At 40.2% G+C, this 23,930-nt stretch overlaps 1 protein-coding gene across 3 annotated transcripts in view; it reads left to right on the top strand.

Moving 5' to 3' along the window:
- Positions 1 to 23,930, top strand: part of RASSF6 (Ras association domain family member 6) — a 64,086-nt gene that overhangs the window by 1,979 nt on the left and 38,177 nt on the right. For all 3 annotated transcript variants that reach the window (XM_019932714.3, XM_033857134.2, XM_073805332.1), the window contains exon 2: positions 10,008 to 10,106. In XM_019932714.3, the coding sequence (XP_019788273.2) occupies positions 10,042 to 10,106 (65 nt within the window). In that variant the 5' untranslated portion in view covers positions 10,008 to 10,041. The remainder of the gene's footprint in view (positions 1 to 10,007; positions 10,107 to 23,930) is intronic.

The following is a 23,930-nucleotide window of genomic DNA, read 5'->3' as shown; positions in this document are numbered from 1 at the left end:
ATAATTGACATACAGCACCGTATGAGTTTAAGGTGTACAGTGCAATGATTTGACTTACATGCATCATAAAATGATTACTACAATAAGGTTAGGGAACATTCATCATCTCACACAGATACAAAATTAAAGAAATAGAAAAACAAATTTTTACTTGTGATGAAAATTCTTAGGATTTACTTTTTAACAACTTTCATATACAACATACAGCAGTGTTAATTATATATATCATTTTGTACATTAAATCCCTGGTACTTATTTATCTTATAATTGGAAGTTTTACCTTTTGACTACCTTCATCCAATTCCCCCTCCTGCCCACCCTTATAATGGGATAGTGACTGGAGGATTGGAGATAGAATTCTAAAGCCAAGTAAACTGAACTGTACTATTATATTGTACTCTGGGGCTTGAATCAGTTTAGTGTAGTTTAACTAAAAACTTGTAAAATAATCCAATCTATTTAGAATAAATTATAGTACCAGTGTTTACTAAACAGTTTTCAAAGAGGAAATATGTCTTTATGCTGCATAAATATTGTTAGAATTTAAACAAGTTATCAATATTTGATTTTTGTATTCCTTAATAGGCATATATCTAAATAGCAAACAGTAGCCCCAACTGAGATAAATCCATTAACCATATTTGAGAATAATTTGAGATTTATTTATTTAACCACATAACCAGTTATAAATCTTCCTAAAGTCTATTTTAGTATACAAATGTTTTTCTACTATTTCTAATGCTTATAAGATTTTGTGATAAACTATTAAATGTTTTGGTCAATCAGAAGAGATAGAAGTAACCAGCAGTGATTAAGAAAATATTAAGTTTTCTGGTTACATTTAAAATAGTATAACATATATGTAATATGTCTTTTTAACATGTAATTCAAGGTTTCATAATTGATACTTGTTTTAACTTCCTAAAGTAAGATGCATCCTATACCTTTCATCAAAATAGAAATCTAGTGCTAATAGTCAATTTACTTGTACAGATTCTTCGGTTACAATGCAGACAGGGAATTTAGGGTTGTTAGAGATACATGGGCTTCATATAAAAGTTTAGATTTTTAAAAATAGTCAAGTAAAGGTCAATTGAAAATACAACCTCTGAGAAAGAACTTCTTTTGAATGTTCTCTCTTTTCACTAAAGTCTAGGGTTAGAGAGGATTGGATCTGTTGGAAAAAAATCAGTCTTTTAAAGCTATCAAGTAGAGTGATTTCATCATTTCATAACATCGTCTCAAGTACCGAACAAACCAATACTACTGCTTTCAGTAGTTGAACATGAAGGTGTCTCTCTCTTAAGGGATGAGGGTGTTATCTTAGTAGCTGAGATGGTTGAAGGACATCGCCATCATTATCCCAGAGTCTAGGAAATGGAGCTCAAGAGGAGGGCTGATTCTTTTGCAGCCAACAGATGAACAGGAAAAATTGAGCCATGGCCCCTGTGAAGTCAACCTTAGAATTTCCTCTTGGAAACCCAGATGAAGCAGAGACTCTTGAGCTGTGCCATAGAAGCAATTCCAGAAGAAGCCATCGGCAGATGGAGTAGCTCCTTCCCAGACTGAGTGGTGGCAAGATGCCTTGAGTCCTGAATGGCTTCCAACTAGCTCGCTTCTCCTACTGCTCCTGCTTTTCTCACCTCCCTGAGGGCACTCTGGGGAGAATGGAGTACAGGGCATTAGCGCCATGTAAATATACAATAGCATACTAAATGTTTGGCATTTCAAATTAGATTCCACTGGACTGACTGTGATGGTATACTCACATAGAAGCCTGGTTGTTTGATATTCATCCTGTTTATCCTGTCTTAAATTCAAGCACTGTAATACATTTTTGTTTGTATCTCAAACATTCCCTAACTGCAATCAATATCACTTAATAAAGTGATAGTGATTATAGTCCAATGCTCAACTTTTACCATCTCTGCAAATGACACACATTCCTTAGAAAAAATATGGAGCCAATTATTTCCCAGAAACCATACTTTTCTTGACTCTTTTCTTGTTTTCTAAGAATTGGATAACAATTAGAATTATAGATGTTTTGTCTTGTTTCCTTGAAGTGATGTAATTGTATACGGGTCTACTCTTCTGTACTACAAGGTTCCACGTCAGAGCTTAGAGAAAACAGCTTTATTTTAGAGGTAAATACATATTTGTAACTTTCCATTGCTTCTTCAGGCCAAAATAATAATTAAAACAAAACCCACCATGCATACAGCCGTTAATCTTAATTCATAATTGAAATACACACTCGCTATTCTAATGTTATACTCTCTGCTCTTTTTTCTTTTTTTGGAATTTTTATGGTGTGTGTTATTAAGATATGTTCCTTGTATATGACTTAGAAAGTACATATGAAATCAAAAAGAAAATAATTATCACTCAATTTCATAGATCTCAATTTTACTGTTAATATTTTTGTACATCTCTCCACATCTTGAATATACAGATATTCATAATTTTATATATGTCTTCTCTACATACTTGCATATATACATTCACTCTAGGAGATACAAAAATGAAATGAGCAATCATCCTGTTCTAGAGGAAATCAGGTAAAATAAAATATGATTAGGGAGAGAAAGTAGTAAGTAATTAGAAAGCTGCAGATATTTTGCTATCAAAGTTCAAAGGCAGGAGAAATTCTCTTTGGCTGGAGGACCCAAGGAAATTAGCACATGTATTTTTTTTTTGGTTCATTGTAAAATCATGACCACTTTGACACTTCCTGCACGCAGGGGCCTCAGGAATCAGGAGCTGCAGATACAGATGCAGGCTACACTTCCTGGCTAGCACAGCAACAGCACAGAGAGGGAGCTCATGAAATATTTGTTGATATACAAAAGAGTGAGCCAAGTTTCCCACTTTTAAACAAGCAACCATTTAATTAATCCATGCTTGGACCAAGGAAGGTACTTTAAATGACCGGCCCTTTTGAGTTAACTGGGCTTCACCTCCCATCCTCTGGCCTCATTCTGGCCAATCCAGGCAAGCCCACATCTAGGCAGGATGCCGAGCAGGAAGAGGTGAACCACTGATGCTCTCAGATGCTCTCTGTTCTCAGCGTTGCCCAGATACTGGTGCTGACTTATTCTGCTTTCTCAGGTTCCTGAACCCTGCTGCCTGCTCAGACTGATTCTATCTTCCTGGTCTTCTCTCTTCCCTGTTGAGCCTCCAAGGTCTGTTTGAGCTTAGACCTGCCTAGCACTTCTAGGACTGTTTATTTCTCCAGGATTTAATTACTTGCCTATTTAATTCCATATCTCTTGAGCTCTACTCTGTCTGGACATAATTAAAAAATAAATAGCCAAACATTAAATAAGTGATCTTATTTCATACACAATCTAAGTAATAAGCTCTGGCCCCAGGATGGGAGAGCCCTGTATGATTATCCCTCCCAGTAAAGTATATAGATTTTTAACAACTACCTTCCTCCTCAAGTCATAGTTTGTTCTGTTCTACCAAAATAATTGTGAACATTCAAAGTAAGACCCTTAGGCTTCTAGACCTGTAATTTTTCTTTTGTTAATAAATCTTTCTGCTAATCACAACCTCTGGTTATCCTCCTCTTAAGCCTTTTGAGGTAACTAGCTCAGACTCATAAATTTACCAAGCCTTTATAACTTAGAGGATATTCACAAAGTCATTACCAGATTTTAATTTGCAGTGAATCATGGTTAATGGGAATGGAAACTATTGGAATTCATAGATCTATTTCTCACTTCAGCAATTAATAATAAAATGGGACTTTTACTAAATCACATTTTTACCTTTCAGGTATTTCAATTGTTTGAATATTTTGCTTAGCCAAATTTTGGATTCAGACACGGTCAATATTATCTCCTATTCAATTAGCATATACTGCTTATGAAGAAAAATTTTATCCTATTTTCATTTTTCTTTCATAATTTCCATTCAACTCTCCTTATTTCTAGGGTCAGAGAATAATGTAAGGGCTTTTGAAATTGTTTTCTTTTTAATTAATTAATTAATTTTTGGCTGCACTGGGTATTCCTTGCTGTGCACAGGCTTTCTCTAGTTGTGGTGAACAGGGGCTACTCTTTGCTGCGGTGCGCAGGCCTCTCATTACGGTGGCATCTCTTTTTTCAGAGCACGGGCTCTAGGCGCTCAGACTTCAGTAGTTGTGGCACGTGGGCTCAGTAGTTGTGGCTCACGGGCTCTAGAGCACAGGCGCAGTAGTTGTGGTGCATGGGCTTAGTTACTCCATGGCATGTGGGATCTTCCCGGACCAGGACTCGAACCCATGTGCCCTGCATTGGCGGGCGGATTCTTAGCCACCAGGGAAGTCCCAGGGCTTTTGAAATTGTTTAATCACATCTTCTGAAGCTAGCTATGATTTGCTTCAGCACAGGTCATGAGTTTGACAATATAATTACATAGCGATTTTTGCTATCTTTAATGATACATTAGCTAATTGTTTTTATGAGCACAAATAGAATGGAGCCAATCAGAAAGCCACTGCCATGATTCTTCAGCCCATCACTGTCAATTTGCACTTTGTGCTTCTTCAGTTCAAAATATCCCCGACTTCTAGTCCCAGCTAAAATATCATATTAACTATGAGGTCAAGAAAAAGTTTTATTAATAGTAATTAGTCCTTTGGGTCACAGCTACAATTTGACATTTAGTCAGTCACTCAACAAATATTAATTAAATCCCTTCCATGTTCTCGCCAAAATTCTAAGAACTGGATGTACCCAGGTAAACAAACAAACAAACAAAAAAGCCCACAACCTAAACAGTTCATGTTGTAGTTGGGGAATACAGGCAATGTAAATAAATAAGATCCTTTCAGATACTGATGTGTACCTAGATGAAAATAATGCGATAATGACTGGCTGAGACTTGCTTAGGGAAAGCCTCTGAGAGGAGAGACCCAGGGACTGAGATCCGCATGATGGGAAACAGGCAGCCACGTGAAGGTCTGAGGTAAGGTGCTCCAAGTAGGAGGAGCAGCAAGTTCAAATCCCTGAGGCAGGAATGAGCTTAGGGAGTGACTGAAAACCAGAAAGAAGGCCAATGTATTGATAGATGAAATGTAATCAATGAGGGAAATAATGAAGGGAATGAATACTGAACAGATTGACAGGATCTTGGGGTCATCATAAGGAGGTTATATTTTATTCTAGTTCATTCTTGGAAGTCTTTGCAATGTTTTAATCATGAAATGACAAGATCTAATTTGCTCTTTGAAATTATCATCCTGGATACCATGTGGAGAATGGAATATGGGTCACGATGTGGGTGCAGGGAAACCAGTCAGGAGGCTGATGCAATAATCCAAGAGAAAGATGGTGGTGGGTTGGCTCAGAGTGGTAGCAGTGGAAACAGAAGCTTTGGAGTTACCTATTGGAGGTACCAATAGGACTTACTTTCAGATTGGAATCTAGTTATGATGAAAGAGGAGAAAATAAGACTGAGTTTCAGTTTTGGTGCCCAGTTGGGTAGATTGGAAAGAATTGTGGAGGAGGAAATTCTGGAGCATGGGAGAAAGTCAGTGATTCTGGTTTGGCCATGTTGACACTGAGATGCCTGATAGACATCCAAGTAGAGATAAAGTAGGTAGTGACATGAGTCTGGAGCTCAGCAGAGAGGCTGGGATGGAACTGGATTAGATTAACTGGAAGAAAGTATAGTTAGAGAAAAGAGGATGGCTGAGGACAGACTATTAGAACTAGCCAGCATTTTATATAAAGGAAGAAGCAGTAGAGAAGACTAAAAAGTTGAGACCTGTGAGAGCAAGGAAATAAAGTAAGGTTGTGTGATTGCTGTTTTGTCTCAAAAGTCTCCAAAAAAAGTGTATCAGAAGGAGGGGACAACCAACTCTGTCAATTGCTGCTAAGAGGCAGAGAAAACGAGGAGAGAAAATGAACCACTTGGCAAGATATAGGGTGCTGGAATGTGGAAGGAGAGGTACAGGAGAAATAAAAGTATAGAAATGAAGAATAGATGGTAAATAATTTGGATCCAGGAGGGAGAAGGTTATGTTTGGGTAGCAAGGTGACCACCTTGGGGGGGGGGGGTGGACCTCACTAGGGAGCATCAGTAACTCTTTTTGAGGATGATTAGAATGACAAAGTCTAGGGGCAAAACTCAGGTTTTAGAAGCAAGAGCAAAGGCTACATAACCAAACAGCCCAGACCAAATCTTGTGACTGAGTAATTGGGATTTGTTGGGCTCTTGGAGTTTGCTGTGTCTCTGTCCCAAGGGAGCCTAAAATGCCCTTGTAGCTTCTGACCTATACAGTTAATTTGCCTGGTTGGCTAAGCTTCTGTCTCTTCTGTCATGAGTCCTCCACAAAACCCCCTTCCAATGATGTGCTGTCAAAGAGGATGACATTCCCAACTAGAGGAGCACTACTCTTTGAGCAAGAGGATATGAGTAGAAAATTAGATAAGGTATAAATCAATCATGACAATACCAATGGACAGCAGAAAGCGGCATCACAGCAGTGTAGAACAGGTCATGGGGAGATTGATACGATCCCACTTGAGCAGATACTAGAACCTGCAATGATGAGGGAAAAGGAAATAGTGAGAAGAGACTTGATGACACGTAATTCCACTAGACTAGAAGGCCTGGTATTAAAGAAAGCTTCAATTTTGAGTTGGGAAATGTAGGTTTGGGTGAAACTGCAGAAAGCCTGAACGTCAGGTTAAGACACTTGGGCTATATTTGCTAAGAACGAGATCCCAAGGTTTGTGAACAAGATGATGTGATGATCAAAATGGTAAAAGCATAAAGGGAAACTAGTCAAGCATTCAGCTTGACTATTACAACTTGAATATTACATTATGCCTGTTGAGATGTGCTCATAGCTCAGTATAAGGAAAAACTATGCATCAGGATTTCGTGAGGATAGCTTTTATCTTTTTTCTTTCTTTTTTTTTTTTTTTTTTTGCTGGTATTCTCCTGAAGAAAGAAAACATAGAATGTCTTTCACACAGCTTACCCCAACCAAAATCAAAATGACCTGCTTCAGAAGGAAAAGGAGGAAATTCCTCCCCTTTTTTTAAAAAATAAAAAAAAATTGAGTTATTTGTAGTGAGGTGGATGGACCTAGAGTCTGTCATACAGAGTGAAGTAAGTCAGAAAGAGAAAAACAAATACTGTATGCTAACACATATATATGGAATCTAAGGGAAAAAAAAGGTCATGAAGAACTTAGGGGCAAGACGGGAATAAAGACACAGACCTACTAGAGAATGGACTTGAGGATATGGGGAGGGGGAAGGGTAAGCTGTGACAAAGTGAGAGGGTGGTATGGACATATGTACACTACCAAACATAAGGTAGATAGCTAGTGGGAAGCAGCCGCATAGCACAGGGAGATCAGCTCGGTGCTTTGTGACCACCTAGAGGGGTGGGATAGGGAGGGTGGGAGGGAGGGAGATTCAAGAGGGAAGAGATATGGGGACATATGTATATGTATAACTGATTCATTTTGTTATAAAGCAGAAACTAACACACCATTGTAAGGCAATTATACTCCAATAAAGGTGTTAAAAAAAAATGGAACTTTTCTCTCTAGCCTACTTTTTATCCTGGCTATAGTTCCTATGATTCTATAGGCTTGAAGCAATGATAATTAAATATTCTATTTCTGCAAAATGGAATGACTAGAAAATATTATATAAAATCTCTGGTTACACCCTAATGCCATTTATATGGAGACATAAAGGAGGTTATTACTCATGTCTGACCACAGTTTCCAGAGCCTGAAGGAGACTGGAAGGATGTTACATCACACTTAATCAACCCTGCAAGTCAGAGCTTGATTTTGGCTGCCTGGTAACTTCAGGCTGTGTTTGTGAGATGGGACAGGGTTCAGTCAGTTTGAATTCAATTGCTGGAATAGAAGGAATATGTTCCCTTGCACAGAATCATACAGGAGAGAATTTCTTCTAGAAATACTCCAAAAACAGACTTACTAAACTGCCTGATCCTTCCTTGCCTTGGGCCACAGTTTCTCTAGTTTTTCAGTTTACACAGTCCATGTTCCTTTTTTCTGCACAGCACCAAACATGGCCCTAGGATTTCTTCTCTACTTTAGCTAGCTTGTATTATCATGTTGCCCCCCAAAATTTCAATGATTGCAACATGCCTCTTTTTGGATCACATAAGCCTTTGGGAATTTAATATCTTTTTAAAGAAAATAACACTGAGCTGCTATATAAACAGAAGTTTAAAACTAAATGAATTTTTTAACAAGTCAATTTTATTTTACAAATAAAATTTGGAAATTTTATTTACAGGTATAACAGGAAGACATGTAATTTTTTCTCAAAAATATCTAGAAATTTTACTATAAAATATAAAATCAGGAAGGCTTCAGAAACATTATTTCAACTAGACAGAATTCCTCATGGGCCTTCTCTTTTTTCCTTTTTACACTTCTCAATAAAGCGTAAGCTCTGTACCAGGAAGCAGCAGCTTCAAACACCCTAAGCCCATCTGTGCATTTATAGATGGAACAGGAGGATAACTTTTTTTGTGTGTGTGTGGTACGCGGGCCTCTCACTGTTGTGGCCTCCCCCATTGCGGAGCACAGGCTCCGGACATGCAGGCTCAGCGGCCATGGCTCACGGGCCCAGCCACTCCGCGGCATGTGGGATCCTCCCAGACTGGGGCACAAACCCGTGTCCCCTGCATCGGCAGGCAGACTCTCAACCACTGCGCCATCAGGGAAGCCCGAGGATAACTTTTAAATCACTAAAACCTGGTAGTATCGGAACTGTGGATAAATGCAAAAATGAAGAAAATTCTTAGCATGTATTCCAAATCAAATACTAAAAATTCAGAAATAGGACTCCTTATAAAGGGAGTTATGCCAAATTCAGACATACTGGATCCCTGCATCACTGGGAGCGTGGCTAGTACAGCCGTGAACTGGGAAGTGATTATCAGCACATCTCTGGTCCAGGATTTCACTTATAAATTTGCAAATCAGTAGCATTTATCATGGGCCAACATTGCAGTTTGTTTTGTCCTTTGTTAGAAATCTTGCTCCATCCCTGTCTGCCTTTCTCTCTCCCCTTCTCTATCACACAGTTGTCAGTTTCTTGAATTGATTACCAAGGGGAAAACCATATGTCAAGCTATGTATTTCTGGCTCATCTAGTACTTCTTCATATGCCCTCTTTATCCTCTTTCTTTAGATGGTCAAAATTAAATTATATGTTCCTCTTCCTTTACTACTATTTTCCATAAATTATATGAAGAATGTAATTTTCAGTTTAAAATGGGAAACTGATATCAAAAGAGAATAAAATAGATTTTTCTCAAAAGCATGTATTGAGTAATAAGAATGGAGTAAAACATCTAAACATCTTAAAGCTATATGGAGGTGGGGGAGGGGGTGGGCGGGGACGGGAAAAACAACACAGTATTACTTGTTCCCAAAACAAATTATCCTGTGAATAAACATGAAAAGCAGGTTTAGAGGATGCCATTTAGAAACCCACTCAAAGTGAGTTGTAGTTAGAACTCTGAACTTATCCTCAAAATTAATTCCCTTTGGCATAGGAAAAAAATCTTTTAAAAGAATCTTAGAACAGACAAATTTATAGAAACTCAAACCCTTTTCAAGCTGCAAAAACAATGCTGGAAAGAAAAATAAGAGGAAACCCTAAAGACATTCAGACCTTGCTTCAAATTATTTGTTCCACTACTTACTAAGTGAAATGGAAATAACACCCCTATTTTGCTGGCATGGTCTGAGGAGTAAATGAGATAACATCCATCAAATGGCTGACATTCAGAGTGTAGGATCCAGAGCAGGCACATGGTAAAAAAAAAACTCTCTTTCCTCCCGGCCCCTCCAACCCAACCCTCATGCCCATACAAAAAACACTACTTAAAAATTCTCCCCAAAATATTTTTATACAATAGGGACACAACAAATAATTTCAGTTTAAGGCAGAAACTGATTTATGAATGCATCACAGGAACATATCATTAATATTATTCTAATGTTTTAGGGTAGCCTCAGATGATCTCAGAAAGGGGGAGAAAATGACTATGATGGCTCACCAGTCCTCTTCTTGGATCTTCATCAATGAGAGGACATTCATTACCAGGTAACTGTACACCTGTATTATATGTTATTCTAGTTATCAGTTGTTTGTGGATTACACCTTTTGTGTATTACACATTTTGTCATTCTAAGCTTCAATTTTTTTTTTTTTTTTTTGCGGTACGGGGGCCTCTCACTGTTGTGGCCTCTCCCGTTGCGGAGCACAGGCTCCGGACACGCAGGCTCAGCAGCCATGGCTCACGGGCCCAGCCGCTCTGCGGCATGTGGGATCTTCCCGGACTGGGGCACGAACCAATGTCCCCTGCATCGGCAGGTGGACTCTCAACCACTGCGCCACCAGGGAAGCCCCCTAAGCTTCATTTTGAAAGCTTTAACTGTATTGGAAAAACTTGGAAAATGGCATCATTACATTTTCTAATTTTTCTCATCTGCTATGAAGAGACCCCAGTGAATTAAATGTTATAAAAAATTATGAGGGCTTTGTAAAATATTTCAGAAAATATGATATAAAGAGTGCCTAAATTTGGGTCTTCCATAGGTGTTATAATAAAGTCTAAATGTGTATCAATAAAAAAAGCATGATGTATGACCCACAAGATCAATGATATGAATCATCAGTTGAGACACTGAATTAGAAATTGAATAAATACATTCCTGAAGACTGAAAAGCCATAGCCTATCGTGGAACGATCACTCATATTTCATAAATAGTGGTCTAATTTCACCAAAAGCTAGATTTCTATTTTAATAGTTGTCACAGTTCTCAGGAACAGCATTAAGTAAAGGATCCGAGACTCCTCATAAATAATATATCCAAAGAATTAGCCTATGGGCCTAAACCAGGCTCTCCTGGCCTCTCCTTCCCTCCATTGCTCCTCAGGACATACTTCATTTTTACCGTTTCCCTCTTGATGTTAGATTATGCAATAGATGGTCAGCAGCTATGGCTATTTTCTTATACGCAGCAGATAGCATCTTATGCTAGTTTAGGAATAATAGAGCAGGGATTTGAAAACTGTAAGAGTAAAGATAAGAGACGAACCTGGCTGAGCTAGAGCAGAAGCTGAAAAGGGAAAAGATAACAACGGTAAGAAAAAAAACAAGTCGCCCTGGAATGTGATCCATGTCTTACAGGGAAGAGAAACAAAGCCAGATAAATGACAGAGGCAAGTCGTATAAATGATGCAGGATTGCACAATAGGAAAGCAAAAGGAATAAATATGGTCAAAAATGGAATGAAAGCCACAGCTGGAGGATAAGCATGAAATATAAGAGGCGGGAAGAAGGCAGGAAGTAAAAGATAAAGGAGTTACTTATTCATTCCTCAGATACTTACAAACTGCTTCCTAAAAGCAGTTTATACTCCTGTGGACCCTGAGCGTTCAGTAATGAATGAAACAAAACCCTTACCCTCACGGGGTTGCCTCCTAAAAGAGGGATACAGTGAAAATGTAGGATAAATGTAAAACAAGATGCACTATTAGGTGCTGAAAGATATGAAGAATAAAAATAAAGCTGGAAGGGGAGTAATGATTGCGGGGGGTAGAGAGCAGTGAGTTATGATTTCATATAAGATGGCCAAGGAAGGCCTCAGGAAGGAGGTAGCAGTAGGGAAAAGCCTGAAGGAGGGAAGCGAGTGAGCTGTGTGGGTGTCTGGCTGGGAGCCTCCCAGGTCCCCTTCCAGGAAAGGGGACACCAAGTTCACAGCCCTGAGGCAGGCACACGCCTGTAAGGGTGCAGGAACCTGGTATGGGAAAGTGAAATAGGGAGGACAGTAGGAGAAGGTGAGGTCAGAGACAGAATGGGACCAGAATATGTAAGGCCTCATAGGCCACTGAGACTTCGTCTTTCCCACTTACAAGATGAGAAATCATTGAAGATTATTGAGTACACGAGTGACTGAATCTGTCTGGCTGCTGCTTTAAGAACAGACTGAAGAGGACACAAGGATAGAAGCAGAGAAACTATCGAGGAGCAGATAGTCCAGAGTAGAGATGATGGTGGCTTGGACCAAGGTGGCAGGGGTGGAGGTGGGGAAAAATGCTCAGATTCTGGGTATATTTTGAAGGAAGAAACAATAGGATTTCCTGAAGGATTAGATGTGGGTATGAGAGAAAGAGAAAGATTAAGGATGATTCCAAGGCTTTGGGTCAGGAAGAATGGAGTGAATATTTTTCTGACATTATAAAGACTACAGGAGGAGCAGGTTTGGGGTAGAAGATCGGGAGTTCAGTCCTAGACAAGTTACATTTGAGACTGACTAATGTCACCAAGGGAATAAGTGTGATAGAGAAGATTCAAGATCCAGGGTTAGAAAAGAGTGAAAGGAAAAGTAGGAAACAACAAGGCGAGCAGTAGTACATTGGATGGAAAGTGGGCAGAAGGAATGTGGACACTGAACAGAGAGGAGGGGCAGTGATAGAGTGGGCAAGTATAGAAAACACCGCTTGGGGATGTCAAGGTAGCTAAAGTGTTGCTGGGGATACAAGGAGAAGAGGGAAGTTGAGAAAATGGGAAATTGAAATGAAAGGCAGAAATTAATTTTTTAAATAAGTGCAGATGACTGATAATGAAAGTCAGAGAAAGTAACATCCATATGAAACCAGGGAAGAGAGATAGAAAGATCCTAGAGAGAAGTAAGAGATGGACATGGTAACAGGATGGACATTGTTGAGAGGACCTGAAAGATGATGGTTTGGGAAGAGAAAATGATGAAAAAAGCATGTGAGTCATCTGTAGGGGAAGCAGGAGGCAAATGAGATTCAGGATAGAGGGATGATGGAGAAGATGGGAGAGACTGTGAAGAAAAGGGAAGACGCTCACGAGAGAGTGACAGAAAGGGCAGAACAGGGTAAGAGCCCAGCACAGCCCTGAGAAGGTCCCCCTACCACAGTGCCTCCCCCCAGAGAAAATTACAGAAACATTGAACAAAGGTGTCTCCAAAGACAGTAGCCCTGGGTCTACACCAGTGTTCCTTTTTGCGTAAATGCCTTCTGTGCAGTGTAAGTTTAACCAGCCAGGAATACAAATTTACCACACTGGGAGGGAAGTTTCGAGAAGAAACCATACACGGCATAAGAGAAGAATGTACGAACCCTTGTACGTATTTTCCTGTTCAACTCTGCTTGACGCAGGTCAGCCCATGGAATCCTGATTCTCACCTCCCCCCGGCCCCGCCGTCAGTGCATTGCTAAACTACTCCTGGGGCCACCTCTCAGTCGGAGGTTGCAATCTTTTCTTTTTCATCTACTTCAGCTACACAGCTGCTCTTCACCTCTTGGATTCCTGAGAAAGCAAGGTCCTTTCTCACCAAAACCTTTAGATTTACCCTTATGATCAGATTAAAAGGCACCCTAAGCAGGCACCGCATGATCCAAGTAGCAATTCACTGTCCCCTTCTGCACTCACGGGCATCTCCATGACCTCTCTTCCCCTATAAAACCTCAAGACAAAGGTCAGAGAGAAGTCCCAGTGCCCTCCCTAACTCATGTCTGCTCCAAGGGGTGGTCCTGTCCTTCCCAATCCTGCTATCGGTTCACATGTGTTTTTCTTTATTCTCAGGCCTTGGATCTTCTGTTTCTCTAGAACAGCTTTCTTCCACCTTCATGAAGCTCTTTGTTCTGTTCTTAATTGATTTATGTCGATCTCATTTGTAGCCATGAGCAGCTGATGGTAACTTCTCGTCCTGGACACCACATTCCTTTTATTCATCTGTGTAATCACAGTATGAAAATCAAGAATTTTCACTGAAATAAACACCTATTCCATACACCAGTGATTACCAGGTCAACTTTCGTTTCCTTTGTAATATTTTATAGTTTCCCAATCTCAGTTTCTCACTTTTCCCATGAAATCCTCCCTGAACTGCAGTAAGATTTTAATTAGCCTGTTAATTACTTGTGTATTTGTTCTTTTACAATATTTACTTCCTAATTATGAAAGTATCATTATTTTATAAATTATTGTATTTTATATATTTATATTATAAAAGCTGAGAAAATATAGAAACATATAGATTGAAAGAATAAAGTTATCCATAATCTTACTACTCAGAAAATGTACTATTTAATTTTGTCATATTACCCATATTCTAAGGATTTTATTTTATATAGTTGAGATCATTCTATATCTTGTTTTACACACCTGGCATTATATTACAAATATTTCCCCATACTATTAAAATATCTTCCTAAAGATGATTTTAATGATACTATATCACTCAACAATATAGAAATGTCATAATATAATTTCTTTAATTTTGACCTTCAAGATGGCTCCAACATTTTGAATATACAAGGACTAGTTCACAGAAGTGTAATTACTGAATCAAAGTATACAAGTAAATCTAATGTTATTGTTACAATTTAGCTTTCTAAAATAGTTTGATGAGCTGTCTCTCCCACCAACAGCTTAAGGCTTCTTGCCTTGTCTTTACTGCCTCATAACAGATGCCTGGTTTCCCAAGGTAGAATGTAAGCCCCTTGAAGGTAAGACCTAAGTATCTTTTGCATCCTCTTTCCCAAGGTGAGGTACCTGGATGGCCTTGATACATGAGATGATTTTAGGTTAAACATAAATAATTGGTTTTTATTTGAACACTCTTGGAAAGCATTAGAAAAATATAACTAGCACATGAAATCTTTGATTTCACAAACATTATTTCTCAGGACAGCTAAAAGCTTGCTTAGTAACCAAGTTACTAAGTAACTTGGTTGGGTTTCTGTCACTCACAACCATGGGTCCTATAACTAATGAAAACACCCATCCTGAACTACATGCTATCAGAACACTCTCACTTTCTAACGTATTATATTTATTTATTTTATTCCCCAAATAAGACTGAAAATTTAAGGGGAGAGGGTAATGTTTCATATATAATTCTGCAAATATTAATGCAATAAGTAATACATAATTGTTGAATAAATATATAAAAAGAGGAACATCAACTAGAAAAATATTAAGTGATAACAGATTATACTTGGAGTTAGCCAAACTCATAAAAGCAGTACATGAATAATTAGTTTTGAACAGCATATCCATAGCCCTCAGCCAGACTGTATCAATCACTTTCCCACAAAATAGCCTTGAAGCCAGCATTTTGTAATTTTTTAATCGCTGAAAATATTTTTATACATACATTCTAATCATTTAGAATATAAGAAGAGAAAGAAAATGAACAAAATTTGAGAACCTATGTGCATTCCCATTTTATAACTGGCCTACAATGAAATATGTTAAAATGAAACCACATATTCTGGGGGAGGCTATTTCCAAAGTGTCTGCATTTCTAGTGACCCTTATTTTGTGTCATATTTTGAACTGACTGAATTGGGCACTTGCAGTTTATCTTCTATACCACAGATACACTTTCAGACCCTAGTATCCATGTATTATTGGTATTCCAGGTGGTAAAGTAAAATAATATAGCATTTACGCAAACACTGGACTTGAAGATGGCATTCCTCAAAATGTGGTCCAGGGGCCACCTGCCTTCTGATCAAGATGCTTATTAACAGTGCAGATGCTGCACTCCCCCTCAGAGCTAATCAGGTGATTCTGAAGTATTACTGGAGTCTAGAAACTACTGCTCAGAGGAGGAAAGGCTTAAAGTTTGAGAACTTCTGCCCACCTGAAATAAACAAAATTTCTGGAACTCAGGGAAATCTTTACAAAATAGTCACCAAAAATTATAATGATACCATTGACTACCTATGATATCCAGCTTGTCATTAACCCCTCCATTCTTTTTTTTTTTTTTGCGGTACGTGGGCCTCTCACTGCTGTGGCCTCTCCTGTTGCGGAGCACAGGCTCCGGACGCACAGGCTCAGTGGCCATGGCTCACGGGCCCAGCCGCTCCGCGGCATGTGGGATCTTCCCAGACCGGGGCATGAACCCGTGTCCCCTGCATCGGCAGGCGGACTCTCAACCACTGCGCCACCAGGGAAGCCCTCTATTCTTCATTTATTCACTTAAGTAGTTATTCAGCTCCCATTCTGTGACAAGCGTTGTTCTGGCAAGACAGAAATCACCAACTTATTTGCGATATTTATTTTCATGCACAGAAATACATGAAAATGCTGCAAATTAATAGGAAAATAGACCTACCTTAATGAAAATTTTGCTTTCAGCAAACATATGATCCATGAAATAAGAGATATTGATTTAATATCACAGTAAGCAATATAACATTTATGTCTTACTCCTGGATAAGAATTTTCTGAGTTTAGAAACTTCCCTGACTGAAGGGTGTTGGCATAAGTTAACTCCATGCTCAAATGATTAAGATTCCAGTTGCTCTTTCCTTGCCTGGGGTTGTCACTGCTCTGTTGCTTCATGTGGTAAATATTCTAAGTGAGCTGAGTATTAAAAAAAACAAAAAAGTGGTTCCCTATGGTTGCTTTCAAAGTGCTTTCACTTCAGGTCTTAGGCTAAAATCAGGGCATTTCAGGGGTGAGTAAATGCCAATCCTGAATTTGAAAAAAGAGTTCAAATCCAGTTCTAGAATGTAGATCAGATTTCACTCTCGGAACTTGTTAGATTTTTTTATTCTCCTACTTAGGAACCTAATACAAACCCTTGCAGGCTGCAGCTCTTCCAACAGTGGCCACAAGGCCCATGTGCATTCCTGTCCTTACTAACTCTAATTAGCATGATGTAATAAATTTGAGCAGAAAGTGCATCACTCCAAACAGTTCCTTTTGCCAAGCATGTTGGCCAGTACCCTTTGCTGAAACAAAGAAAGCAGCCACCTGCACCTCTGAGCACAAACTCAGCACAAAGAGCCAGTGTTCCAGGGGCTGCGTCCTACCTGGCGGGCAGAACCAGAGGGCAGTGTTTGCCCAGGTCCCATGGCCTGGGTCTTCTCTGGATCAAAGGAACTGGCACAAACACTGCAAGCCTCAGCATGCCCTGCAGGTAGGTGTATAAAGACAGGGCCACACTCTTCTGAAGACCTTTGGACTGTTGTCTTTAATAAAGGATAAGGGAGTCCTCCCTGACATATTTTGATAGGAGTCAGGATTTTAAAATAAGCCAGGGCAAAAAGTTTGAGACATGTGTAGGACCATCTCCTTTAAAAATGAGGAACCTTGGGCTTCCCTGGTGGCGCAGTGGTTGAGAGTCCGCCTGCCGATGCAGGGGACGCGGGTTCGTGCCCCGGTCCGGGAAGATCCCACATGCCGCGGAGCGGCTGGGCCCGTGAGCCATGGCCGCTGAGCCTGCGCGTCCGGAGCCTGTGCTCCGCAACGGGAGAGGCCACAAGAGTGAGAGGCCCGCGTATCGCTAAAAAAACAAACAAACAAACAAAAAAACCAATGAGGAATCTTTTTCTATGTGGGAGTTTTCCTTTTAAATTTATGTAAACATTCCCATTATTCATGTCTGGTGACCTAGTAAAAATTCATTTTTATTGTGAGAAATTGGATATCACAATTTTACATAAAGGTCAGTAATATCACCCCCAGACTAGTGAAAAGGGTCATTAAGCTTTATGTCAGATATTTTTCAATGAATATATATTGTTAACAGTCATTGAGCATACCAATATGACTGCTATTCACAATAAAATGTATCTACTCCACATTTACCTATTTTATCACTTTAGTCCATTAAAAAACAACAAGATCATCTGTCTGCCCAATACACACTGAAAATGTTTCAATAGAAAGTCTGATGAGGTCAAAATTCAAAGACTCCAGAAATAGATGACACAGAGTTTACTTGAATTTCTGGTCCTGTTAGCTATGCTGGTAAAAGATCTTTCCCCTCTAAATGTTGCTCAGCATTCAGTTTCCTATATTTTACTCCCTAAACGAACAATTGCTGAGAGCACACCATTAGTCAGACGCTGACTAGAAGCTGGGGTAGCAATTTTGAGCCAAAACAGACAAGAGCCCTACTCTCATGGAGGCTGGAGTCTGAAGCCACTAATCTCCAACTTGAGCCTTTATCAGAATCTCTGGAGAGCTTGGTAAAATAAAGATTGCTGGGCCCCATTCCCAGAGTTTCTGATTCAGCAGGTCTGGAGTAGAGTGAGCACTTGCACATGTAAGTTCCCAGGTGGTACAGATGCTACTGCTCTGGAAATCACAGTGAGACCACAGCTCTAAAAGCCTGGTAACAAAATGAGGTCAGTGTTCAGAAGGAAAAGAACCAAGTTCTACGAGAAAATAAGGATCTAGCCTAAGCAGGGAAGTCTAGAGATCTGAAGGTGACGCAAGCTAACAAGGTTAAGAGAGTCAGCAGGAGAGCACTCCTGACACAGGGAGCCAGCCTGACATCTTCACGGCCAGAGGGAGCACAGAGTTCCAGCCAGTGAAAGTTCCCAGAATTGTTGAGGTGCAGGACACAGGAAAAAGCATCTCTGGGGCTTCTCTGGTGGTGCAGTGGTTGAGAATCTGTCTGCTAATCCAGGGGACACGGGTTTGAGCCCTGGTCTGGGAGGATCCCACATGCCGCAGAGCAACTAGGCCCGTGAGCCATGGCCGCTGAGCCTGCGCGTCCGGAGCCTGTGCTCCGCAACAAGAGAGGCCGCGATAGTGAGAGGCCCGCGCACCGCGATGAAGAGTGGCTCCCACTTGCCACAACTAGACAAAGCCCTCGCACAGAAACGAAGACCCAACACAGCAAAATTAAATAAATAAATTACTAAACTCCTACCCCAACATCTTCTTAAAAAAAAAAAAAAAAGCGCCTCTGTAAAAGAGGCTAAAGAGGAAGAGAGACCAAGCAGGACTTCACCTGCTGTGATAAGGATTTGGGGTTTTTATACCAAGAGCAGTAGAGAGACATTTAAGGATGTTAACCAAAGCAGATGATATGCTTATGTATGTTCTACATACTCTGGATAGAGTGTGAAGAGTAGATGGAGGATGCCCAGAATAGAAACAAGGAGGCCGCTTAACGTATTTTTTCCAATGTAAAGAGAATCAGTGGTCAAAGTCATGGCGACATTACAGAAGAGCACCATAAAAGCCCTGTAAGGAAAGCCCTGTCTGTAGTTCACGCTCACATAGATGACTCCGAGGATCACTGACCACCTGCTGTGTTTCAGACACTCTAGTAACAATCCGGATGGTCCAAGTGGCTGAAAGCCATATCAGTCTGAAAGGCTTAACAGAATAGTTTCTCCATCTCAAGGGAACAAGGGGCATCAGACGGTGATGTCAAGGTAATCATCCTCAACCAGCACAAAATTTCCCAGCTGTTCATACACAAAGCGTGTTCTTTTACCATCAGCCTGCATCTGCTCCAATCATGACGCGTGTTGTGTGACACATCTGTGTTTACTTTTTAACTGGCTTTAAAAAAAATATCTATAGGGCACGTATTAGAGAGACCTAAAAGTTTAAATCATGGAAAAATGAGAAGCAAGATCCTAAGGGAAGCTAGAAACCAACGTAATTGTTTCATTTCCTCATTTCTACACCCAGCCCCACAGCAAGTCCCATCAACTCCACCTCCAATATACAACCACTTCTCACCATCTAGTCCAAGCCACCACTATCTCTTGCCTGGACAACTATTACTGCCTCCTAATTGGGCTGCCAGCTTCCATTCCCTGTCCCCGTAATCCATCCTCCCCGAGCAGCCAGAACGTCTCTTTACAATGTCGTCACGGCGTCCTGCTTAAACCCTCCAAAGCTTCCTATTGCAGACTCCTTACCATAAGAAGTCTCTCTAAGGTCCAATGCGATCTGGCCTGGAGAACTTTTAGAACCTCATCTTGAGCCATTCTTCCCTTGTTTTTCTCCTTTAAACATGTCAAGCTTAGTGCCGCACACAAGATGTGGCACCGGCATCTCTTGCTCAGGACACTTTCTTCGACTCTGCACAGGGCTATAGCTCCTTCCCATTATTCAGGTGTCGGTTTAATACTTCAGGCCTCCTGATCACGTTCTCTAAAATGCCCTCTTTCATCTGCTGCATCACAGGATGGTGTTTCATTGTTATTATGGCACTTACCCCTATGTAAAATCAACATATTTCTTTATTTGCTCTTTTGTTTTGTTTTTTTTTTTCTATCTTCTTCCTCCAGAAAGCAACTCCCATCACTGCACGGGCCCCATTGGTTTTAAATATTGCAGTCTCCCCAGCATCTATTACATTGTCTATTACACAGTAATCCCTCAATAAACTTTTGTTGATGATGAGTGAGTATGGGAGTATTAGCATCAAGGAACTAAATCAGGACTTTAGTATTTTGGCTTGACATATGTTACCCTTAAATACTGTTTCATACCTAGTGGCAAGGTGATTATATCAGGGCTTCTCTCCATTTTAACATACATGCAAATTTCCTGGGGATCTCGGTTAAAATACAGATTCTGATTTCTAACAAGATGCCTCCCAAGTACTCAGACAATATTTGGATAGGAGTCACCCTTGAATCCCGTGATAGAACAATGACCTCCTAAAGATGTCTACTTCCTAATCCCCTGAACCTGTAAATATTTTACATTACGTCACAAAAGGGAATTAAGGTTGCAGATGGAATTAAGGATGCTAATCCATTAGCATCCCTTAAATTTGGGAGATTATCCAGATGGGCCCAATGTTATCATAAGGGTCCTTATGTGGGAGGGTAGGAGAACTATGTGAAAAGATTCCATGTCAGAGTGATGGAGTGGGAAGGATTGTATAGCCAATGCTGGCTTTGAAGATGGAAAAGGGAGCCGGAGGCCAAAGAATGTGGGTAGACTGTGGAAAGTGGAGAAAGCAAGGAAATGTATTCTCCCCTAGAGCCTTCAGAAGAAGTACAGCCTTGCTGATACCTTGGTTATAGCCAGTGAGACCTGTAGAACTGTAAGATAATGTTTATGTTGTTTAAAGCCACTAGGTTTGTAGTAATTTGTTACAGCAGCAATAGGAAACTAGAACAAACCTCCTCCCAAAGAATGTCTGCAAGGACAGTGTTCTCTGGCCTCTTACTTCAGTAACAGAGGAGGAAAGGGCAGAAGTGTTAGCAGGCTGGTTATATGTAACTATTTTAGTTTCAGTTGGAATGTCCGCCTGTTTCAACCTGCAACCTGCCAGTTGATAGACTTCCCTTCCCCTAAAAGAAGAATATCACCATGATTCTCAGCATCCTGAGATCTAAAAGATCTCAAAAGTGTGGTCTCTGGGACTTCCCTGGTGGCGCAGTGGTTGAGAGTCCGCCTGCCAGTGCGGGGGACGCGGGTTCGTGCCCCGGTCCGGGAAGATCCCACATGCCGCGGAGCGGCTGGGCCCATGAGCCATGGCCGCTGAGCCTGCGCGTCCGGAGCCTGTGCTCTGCAACGGGAGAGGCCACGGCAGTGAGAGGCCCGCGTACCGCAGAGAATAAAAAAAAAAAAAAGTGTGGTCTCTGGACTAGCAGCACCAGAATCACCTGGGAACACGTTAAAAATGCAAATTCTCAGGACCCACACCGGACATAACTCAATAAGAAACTTTGGAGGTGCCCCTCATGATCTGTTTCAACAAGCCCTTCAGGTCGGGTTTTAGAACCATTTATCTAACATAGCACATCTACCACTGTGTTTCATATTGTCCACACATTCAGGGCACATAATTTTTCTGTAGTTTTCAAACAGCTTTTTCTTGGTCACTAAATATTTCTTTGTTCTCTCCAAAACCATCAGCTACAACAAGAAACAGACTATTCCATCAAAGTGGAGGTAGTTTCAAGTCCCTACTCTGGATTAGAATAGAATATAAAAATCAGTACTAATTTGCAAATAGTGTCAGGGCTGCGAGCCAGAGACCATACTTCTCTGTGTTTCAGGCCAGAAAAGGAGATTGTAGAGCATAGACTTCCCTCATTCTTTCTTCCCTGTCCACAAACTCCTTGGGCTGCCCTTAGGAAGTCAGCTGCATGTGATAACAGAAACCAAGGTCTGATGCGGAAGCTGCTCATTGCAGCCGCCAACTGGAATAATAGACTGTGAATTTTTAAAAAATCTTTTTCATAAAAATCTTCAGAAGCCAAACCATAGAGGGAAAGAGAGTAGATAAGTGTCTTCCTTTATCTGAGGTTGTTAGAAAACAAGCTAGTGTGTTAAAATATAAAATCTGATAGTTACGCTTATAAAGGAATTCTCTTCAAAATCAGATACCAGTTCTAAAACACATTCCTGTCTTCTTCAGAAGCACGAGCATTTTAATAAACGATACAATCCTTCTTTGCCTCTCCCTTTTTAGACCCTCTTCCATGTCTTACCAACATCTAGTGACATTGTTCTGAGTAGCTACAGCTCCTCTCTTAAACAGTGGAGTTTTCATAATCAAGAAAACATTTGGGGGGTTTTTGTTTTCTATCAAGCAACTAGCCAACAGTCACTTCAAATTTCTTTTTAATATTGCGAAATTATACCTTAATTTTTAATCCTTTTGCTTTTATCTGAGTTCTAGGTGTTAAGGACCTGAGAGAAGTGGATAGATGTATTCATTAATAGCTCCAGGGCCATTGTTTACAGGGGTAATCTTAAAAAGATGTATACCTCGGAAAATACAAAAGTCACAAAATGGCCAAAAGCAGCCAGAGGGTGGGAGGTGAGACAAGTCTAGTTATATTACCTTACTGATTAATTACTAATGGATTTCAGGAAACTCCCAGGGCCTTTTTATTATCAATTGTCAGCACGGACAGAGACTTAGGGTCTAGAATAGAACTGCTTGGAAGAAAAAGATAAACAAATCACAGGCACCATCCTCCTAACCACCAGCAACAATTAATGATACTTGAGCAGAGTTGCTAAAGCTGTTGAAAACCCTACCTTTTCAAAAACAGCAGCCCTTTGAAGGAAGTCGGGAGAGTTCAACAAATTCAGGGCTCCCTGATCATTTTAGGTTTTGCATTTTTGCTTCCATCGAGATAGCCCTTCCCTTCCCAGCTTCTCAGTATTCAAACTGTGGAACCCAATCCCTTCATTTGCAATGGAAATGAATAACCTACTTTGCTAACTGAAGAAAGTCTCTAAGCAAAGGTTGAAAAGCAGTCTTCTTTCCTCATCTTTTCAGCCAGGAGATGAGGCCAAAGACAAAAAGAAATGGAGCCGTAGCCACTTATGAAAGAGGGGCGGCAGGAGTTTGCAATTGTATTCCAGGATTCAAGTTGACAGTAACGAAGGATAACGTGGGTTAAGAGAATTCTGCTGCTGCTTGCAGACATCAGTAATATGGAATGATGGTTTGTCTTGGCAAAGAGCTTAATGATAAGGCTTTACTCGTTCTTTTGTCCGCATATTTCCTGGTTCCCCTTTCCAAAAACATACAGAAGTTCATATTACATGTTTATGGAAGAAAAATTATGAAAACATTATGACTGTATTATGCACTTACTATATAGAGTTTGAAAAGTATACAGAACTACAACACATAAAATAAAACATCACAACCGTAATTCCCAGAAAATGATCAATTTGCTATCTTTACATGTTAATATATTTTTTGTAAAAATAACTCTGAGTTAAGTTTTAAATTCAGTTTTTTGAACCTGACATTAAATAGTTAATCTCATTGCTAAAATGTAACATTATGAACAAAATTGGGAGGGGTGACTGTATAAAAGAGCAAGCTAGCATTTTTATTCTGCCTCAATTTCTCATCTGTTTGAAAAGACTCTTTCGAATGTTTTAGGTTCCTGCTCTTAAACATGGTAATACAAACAGCAGGATGCTGTCTCTAGTGCTGCTGTCACTATCTGGTTCCGTGGCTGCCTGGCTGGGAGCCTGAACATTTTTCAGCAAGTCTCCAAGAGGCAGAAATAACACAAACTCAGGAAGCACAGCCATGGCCAAATTTGCCTTTGGTGACTACATTGGGCTGTATTTTCCACTGAAGTTTATTTTGTGTCATGTGGCAATCTCTGAAGCTTGCGTTGGGCTA

This window comes from Tursiops truncatus, chromosome 5 (assembly GCF_011762595.2).
Source record: "Tursiops truncatus isolate mTurTru1 chromosome 5, mTurTru1.mat.Y, whole genome shotgun sequence".
Classification (NCBI taxonomy): domain Eukaryota; kingdom Metazoa; phylum Chordata; class Mammalia; order Artiodactyla; family Delphinidae; genus Tursiops; species Tursiops truncatus.
The sequence above is the reverse complement of the archived record's forward strand: the minus strand, read 5'-3'. Positions and strand labels throughout refer to the sequence as shown.